The 7,256-nt window shown below is 43.3% G+C and overlaps 1 protein-coding gene across 1 annotated transcript; it reads right to left on the minus strand.

Annotated features, from left to right (window-relative positions):
- Window positions 1-2,158: 2,158 nt before the first annotated feature.
- LOC109166678 lies at window positions 2,159-2,668 on the minus strand. The gene has a single exon (XM_019315566.1). The coding sequence runs from the start codon at window positions 2,666-2,668 to the stop codon at window positions 2,159-2,161; it is 510 nt and encodes a 169-aa protein (XP_019171111.1).
- Between the last annotated feature and the right edge of the window lie 4,588 nt (window positions 2,669-7,256).

Raw genomic sequence — 7,256 nt, forward strand, 5'->3', positions numbered from 1 at the left:
GGGAACGGCATAATTCCGACCCAATATCTCCTACCGTCTACGGAACCAATCTCGTGGTTCAAACTCTGTGGAATCAGGTATCGAACTATTAGTGTGCACACCCCCTAACCAGGATTCCAAGTCCGGCGGGAAGTTTCCAACCTCGTAACGTGGGAATACGCCGCGTTACATATACTGGGACCGCAATGTCCATAAATATCTCCCGAGAGGAAAATAGTCCAAACGGTATCCTCCAAAACCTCACCGATAGTGATAATACATAAATATATCTCTCATGCATTAATCTCATGCATGCAACAATTCTATTACTTCTCAATGCATCAAAGAATGTTATACCACATACTCATGGTTTTTGGAAGTATTCTTGGACTCACGTTGGCCCTTTATGCATCTTTGAAATATGACTCATGTGTAATGTCAAAATGCTCATTACATGCTTCTAAATCATGTATACACTAACATGAAGTATTCAAAAATATATCAACATGCTCGGTTTGCAAAATAGCAATTTCTATACATTTTACTCAACAAGTATGTTTCTATTCTCATTGATCAAATAATACCATTTAATCATGCTTTCATAATAAATCATATTTTAAAAGGATCATGCTTATATACTCAATAACACATTATTTGATCACAACAATCAATAATTTCTCAAACACGGAGAACTTTGCAAAATATGCATTGTGTAACATTTCTTCACAAAATCCTTCTTAACATACTTGTTTTTAATCCAAATTCCAAGAAATCAAAACCAAAACGTGCGTCGAGACGAGCCCGAAGAGCTGAGCCACAAGGGCCCGTAAGACTCGTTCCGAAACGACACGTAGCTGAGCCACAAGGGCCCGGCCACTGCACAAAACTCTCATCAGAACAATACTCAGGGACCTGGGGCGGGACTCTCCATAGTTCGCCCCTGGAGCCCTATTGATGTGCCGAGACTAGCCTACGATCCTCTTCTAGGGCCGTGCCCTAGTCCCGTGGTGGCATGGCTCTAGCCGCTAGGGCCGCCACTCTGATCTGGTGCACACTATGTTGTGCACCAGATGGAATTTTACCTGCAAAAACTCATCCAAACATTTCCAAAACAATCTCAACAACTCACAAACACATACTAGATCACTTCCAAGCATAAACACATAAAAAATTCATAGTTTCTACTCATTTCTACTCAAAATTAGGCTTCACATAGCCAAATCTAAAGAGGAATCCATGGGGTTATACCTCTTGTAGTCTAGTCTTCTTGCTTGGATCTCTTCTTCCTCTTGGCCTAGCTTGAGCCTCCTTCACCACCCACACTTCCCAACACACCTTCTATCCTTAGCCTAGAACCTTAAAGACTAAAGAAACTAGAAGAGAAAAGATGCTAGAATGAAGGATGAGCAAGCTTACTAGGTTGATGTTTCTCTCCTTTGATGTTGGCAGACAAAGATGTGAGGAAGAGGCAAAGAGTGAAATCAGGAAAATGAGATGTAATGAAGGGTTTATATAGGGTTCAAAACCATAGGATGATTCACAATGATTGGTTGAGGGCAAAGGGGTAATTTCCCCAAGCTAAAAGATGATTTTATAAGGGATTTTTGGATGTCTTGTAGTCCACCATGTATCATGAACCATAGGCTAGAAATGATATTTCTTTATTACTTTGGAGTGGAAAGTGAATTTTTCCAAAAGCTATATGGATGAACACTTGTTCAAAATTCCCTTTTGAATTCTTCCGGTCTCACTCGGTTAAAATTATCGATTTAAATCTTGGTACGCGAAGTACCCGAAAACTTTGGAATTTTCGAATGAAATTCACTTCTTCGGTGTCGAATGAATTTTAAAATGGAACAAAATTATTTTATTCAAACACCGATTGATCGCAAAATTTTTTTAATGGGGTGAAAAATCTACTTTGAAATTTCTTAATACTGGATTTATGAAATGAAATTTTGGGTTGTTACACTCTATCCCCCCTTAAAATAAGTTTCGTACCGAAACTTAGAAGAAACGGGTGGATCAAGTTCTCGAAGAGAAAAGGTAATATAACCGAAAGGTTAGAATTTTCTGCTGGAAGGCTTGGGAAAGATTTAGGAATCTCTAAGTTCTTATCTATCTCATCTAGAATCTAACAACTGCACCAGCTAATCTATAACTGAACTTAAGAGCTTAACTAGTTACCTTGATTGAAGAGGGCTGGATAATGGCTCCTCATTTCCTCCTCAGTCTCCCAAGTGGCCTCCTCAGACAACTGGTTAGACCACAAGACTTTGACTAGTTTTACTTTCTTTCTTCTCGTATCTCTGGTCTTGTGATCGAGGATCTTGGTTGATTTTTCCTCGTACGTGAGGGACTCATCAAGCTCCACTTCTTCAGGTTGGATCACATGGGATATGTCCGGGATATACTTCTTTAGCTGTGAGACACGAAACACATCATGTACCTTTTCTAACTCCATGGGTAGGGCTAAGTGATAAGCTACCATCCCAACCCTCTCTACTATGTCGTATGGCCCTATGAATCGAGGGCTTAGCTTTCCTTTTCTTCCAAATCTCATTACCCCTTTAGTGGGAGACACCTTTAGTAACACCTTATCGCCCACTTGGAACTCAGCTGGCCTTCTCCCTGGATCGGCGTACGACTTCTGTCTATCTTGGGCGGCTTTTAATCTTTCCCGTATCATCTTGACTTTCTCTCCAGCTTCTTGTAGGTATTGAGGCCCAAGCACCACTCATTTGACTGCGTCTTCCCAACATAAGGGACTTCTACACTTTTGCCCATATAAAGCTTCATATGGTGCCATTTTGATGCTTGAGTGATAACTGTTGTTATAGGAGAATTCGATTAAGTCCAAGTGCTTGTCCCATGAACCATGAAAATCTATCATGCAGGCTCTAAGCATGTCCTCCAGGGTCTGTATAGTCCTCTCAGTCTGTCCGTCGGTCTCGGGATGGAAAGCCGTACTCAACTTAAGTTTAGTACCCAAAGTGGCTTGCAAGGTCTTCCAAAACTGGGATAAAAAACGGGAATCCCTGTTGGATACTATGTCTCGAGGTATCCCATGGTATTTAACCACTTTCTCAATGTACGCCCTGGACAGCTGTTCCATTGTCCATGTCTCCTTCATAGGTATAAATCGAGCTGTTTTCGTCAGCCGGTCAACAATGACCCAAATCTTATCCTTCCTGGTCTTTGTCAAAGGTAATCCTCCCACGAAGTCCATGGAAATTGAGTCCCACTTCTTTTCTGGTATATCAAGAGATTGCACTAAACCTTTAGGCCTGTTCCGTTCAGCTTTAACCTTTTGACAATTTAAACATCGTTGCACAAACTCGGCTATCTCTCTCTTCATCTTTGGCCACCAGAAATGCTTCTTAAGATCTCCGTACAGCTTGTCTCCACCGGGGTGTACTGAGTAGGGTGTACAATGCCCCTCTTCCATGATTTGCTTCTTAATCTCTCCGCATTTCATAGGTATGCACCAACGTCCCTCGTGTCTAATACTCCCGTCTGGATATATTTCAAAAGGCCCGCATTTCCCATCGACCATCTTGGCCTTAATTCTTTCTAACTTGACATCTCCATGTTGATTTTCCTTTATTTCATCGAAGATGCTCGGTGTGACCCTCAAAGTACACAACGCCATCTCTTGTTTATCTTCGCCACTATTTCTTATTTCCAAATTTAACCGCTGAAACTCTCTACATAACTCATCTGGCACAACACAAATACCTCCCAAGGAGTGACTAGACTTCCTACTCAAAGCATCGGCTACTACATTGGCTTTTCCTTCATGATACTGGATCTCTAAATCGTAGTCCTTGATCAACTCTAGCCATCGTCGCTGTCTCATGTTCAGCTCTTTCTGGGTGAAGATATACTTTAAGCTTTTATGATCAGTGTAGATCTTGCATCTTACCTCATATAAGTAGTGCCTCCAAATTTTTAGGGCGAAAACCACCGCAGCTAGTTCCAAGTCACGCGTAGGGTAGTTAACCTCATGTGTCTTCAACTGCCATGACGCATAAGCTATCACCTTCCCATTTTGCATCAAGACGCAACCCAGTCCTTTATGTGAGGCGTCGCTGAACACCTCAAATCCTTCTTCTCCTGATGGTAAAGTTAAAACCGGTGCCGAGGTTAATCTCCGCTTAAGTTCCTGAAATGCCATCTCACACTCCTCGGTCTACTGATACTTGGCTGCTTTCTTAGTGAGACTAGTGAGAGGTGTAGCTAAAATTGAGAAGTCCTGCACAAATCTTCTATAGTAACCTGCTAGACCCAAGAAACTACGCACTTCCGTGACAGACTTGGGTACCGGCCACTCCGTTACGGCCTTAATCTTGGATGGATCTACTATTACTCCAGCTTTGGTGACAATATGTCCCAAGAAAGCTACACGGTCCCTCCAAAATTCACACTTAGATAACTTAGCATACAATTGCTGGTCCCGCAATATCTGTAGTACTATCCTCAAATGCCTCTCATGATCGTCTATCCCTTTTGAGTAAATCAAGATGTCATCGATGAAGACTACCACAAACTCGTCCAAGTACGGTCGGAATACCCTATTCATCAATTCCATGAAGATTTCTGGCGCATTGGTCAGTCCAAACGGCATTACAGTGAACTCATAGTGTCCGTATCTCATACGAAAAACCGTATTCTGTATATCCTTGTCCGCCACTCTCAACTGATGGTACCCAGATCGTAAGTCTATCTTGGAGAAAAATCCCGCTCCCTTCAACTGAACAAATAAATCATCAATCCACGGCAACGGATATCTATTCTTTACAGTGACCTGGTTTAATTCTCGGTAGTCTATACATAATCGCATACTCCCATCTTTCTTTTTCACGAATAGAACGGGATCTCTCCAAGGCGATACACTGGGTCTGATGTAACCCTTCTCTAGTAGTTCTTGTAGCTGACCCTTGAGCTCCGCCATTTCTGCGGGTTCCATACGGTAAGGTACCTTGGATATGGGTGCGGTGCCTGACTGTAGGTCAACTGAGATCTCCACTTCTCTTACTGGAGGTAATCTAGGGATTTCATCGGGAAAAACATCTGGGAATTCCCTCACTACAACAATCTTTTCTAAGCCCTCATGTAACACCCCGTGTTACGGCCCTTAATCCCGAATTAATTATTTAATTAATTCCATTAATAATAATTAAAAAGGATTTAATTTGATTAGAAATCCCTTTAATTAATTAAACGTGGTCCACCACGGATCATGGACCCTTGCCTAAACTAGAGTCATAAGCCTATTAGGAATAAAGAAAGTATACCTTTACTATTCAGATTATGGTTAGGATTCTCTTTAATTAATTAATATGGTCCACCATGGTCCATGGACCCTTATCCCTAAAGCCAACCCCTTAGTTCTATAAGGAATAGAATTAGTAAACCCATGCCACTTAGACCATAATTAGGACTCTTAATTATATAAATAGGGACATAGAAGGCACCTAGAACACACACCACAAATAATCCCTCACCACACAAGAAAGTTCCAAGAACTCCCGTAGTAGAAATCAAGAAAGGAGAAATCTTAAAGAAAGACCCTTCATAGCCAAGGAAATTAATTAAGGCTAAGAGGTAACCCATGTCTCAACAAAACCTATTTTCATAGCTATGATTCCCCTCTTAGGATTTCCCCATATTATTGTGTATTGATGATTTGTGTTATTATTGATGATTGATGGGATAATTCCATGGGTGATCTTGATGATGAAAGGTTCCTGATAATTATGGTGTTCTTGGTGATTATATGACATTCTTGATGATTATATGATGATTGTAGGATGTTCCTGATGTTTATATAATATTCTTACCGAATCTTGATATTAGAAGATGAATCGTGACCTTGTTGATTTAAAATTGATTAGAACCCTAGGTTGTATCGTATGGAATTATTCTTGGTATATTGGGTGGGAATTCGCATGATTGGGTGTTTATTATGTTTAGAAAAACATGATAGGTTATGTGCCGTTTGTTTCCTGATTTTGATCCGTTAATTGTCTACGTGTGTTATCAATTGCGTTTGAAAGTGTCTAAGCATGGTTTCGGGTTCCACAAAGGTTCCCGGGGCGTTTTTGATGAAAAGAGTCAGTGGGGGGTAGGTGGGGGTAGGGGACCCGCCACCTACCTGCGGCCTTCTTGGGCAACGCCGGCAGCGGGCAGCTGCCCGCCGGGCACCCGCTGCCCGGTTTTGCTACCGCCGGCGGGCAGCCGGCGTGTGATCCCTCACCCACCGGCTACCCGCTGGTTTGCACCCCAATTGGGGATTTCGGCTTCCCCGTTTGACGTTCCCCCGACCCCCGTGGTGTCCCAACGGACTCCGTCCATCGTGCCTATGTCTAGTTTGATTTTCGGGTACCGTTCGTAGGTCGTATGAGTCTTATATATTGCATGCTAGTTGAATTGGTATCCCGTTGACCTAGATGAAAGAAGTATGAACCCCTTAGGAATATTCTTAGTATGTGAAGGATCACGCATAGGTTTTGTTATACGTTTTCTCCCCCTTCCCAATGTGTTAATGTGGGTTGCATGTGCTTGCTGTGTGTTATGTGTGCATGTTACCCCGACTTGGTTGAGATCAATCGGGCTATACGGGTAGTCGGGTGGGCTGAGAACCATATCGGCTGTTAACCAGGCTGATAGAGACCGGTCAGGTATATAAATATTATATAGGACTAAGATCCACTATACGGGCAGTTGAATGGGTTGAGAACCATCCCAACTGTTAACCAGGCTGGTAGAGACCGGTCAGGTATATAAAGATGATGTATAGGACTGAAGGTCCACATGGGCCTCGGTGATATGACCCACCGACCGGGATGCGCCAGGCGGTATGGGGCCAACAAGCCGAGGAAGGTTGTAGTCCACCGACCTGAGTAATCAGGCGGTGTGTAGGGCTACGACTGGCTGCGATCCACCGAGTGGTGGGACATCGGTATGCAGGACCGTAGTCTCCGAGGATCTTTGCCCACCGACTGAGTTTAGCTCAGCGGTGTGTCGGGCTTGATCCGCTACGGCCCGCCGATTGTGCGCACCAACGGTGTGTAGGGTCGTAAGTCCCCCCTTGTAAAGGGGATCACGGTCCACCGACTGGGCGCGTCAGCAGTGTGTCGGATCGTGGTCCGACGTTGAGTTCGTCAGCGGTTCTCCAAGGGTTGGTTGTGATCAACTCCCCTCGTACTGCGGTACTGAGGTAGGGTGCTGCGGGGCCGTGTTAATGCTATAGGCATTAACCCTCATGTTCGGGG

The sequence above is a fragment of the Ipomoea nil genome, unplaced genomic scaffold (assembly GCF_001879475.1).
Source record: "Ipomoea nil cultivar Tokyo-kokei standard unplaced genomic scaffold, Asagao_1.1 scaffold3104, whole genome shotgun sequence".
Lineage (NCBI taxonomy): Eukaryota > Viridiplantae > Streptophyta > Magnoliopsida > Solanales > Convolvulaceae > Ipomoea > Ipomoea nil.

What these genes read in the sequence shown, in the direction of transcription:
- LOC109166678 (XM_019315566.1), bottom strand. Translation starts at nt 2,668, where the DNA reads ATGATACGGGAAAGATTAAAAGCCGCCCAAGATAGACAGAAGTCGTAC.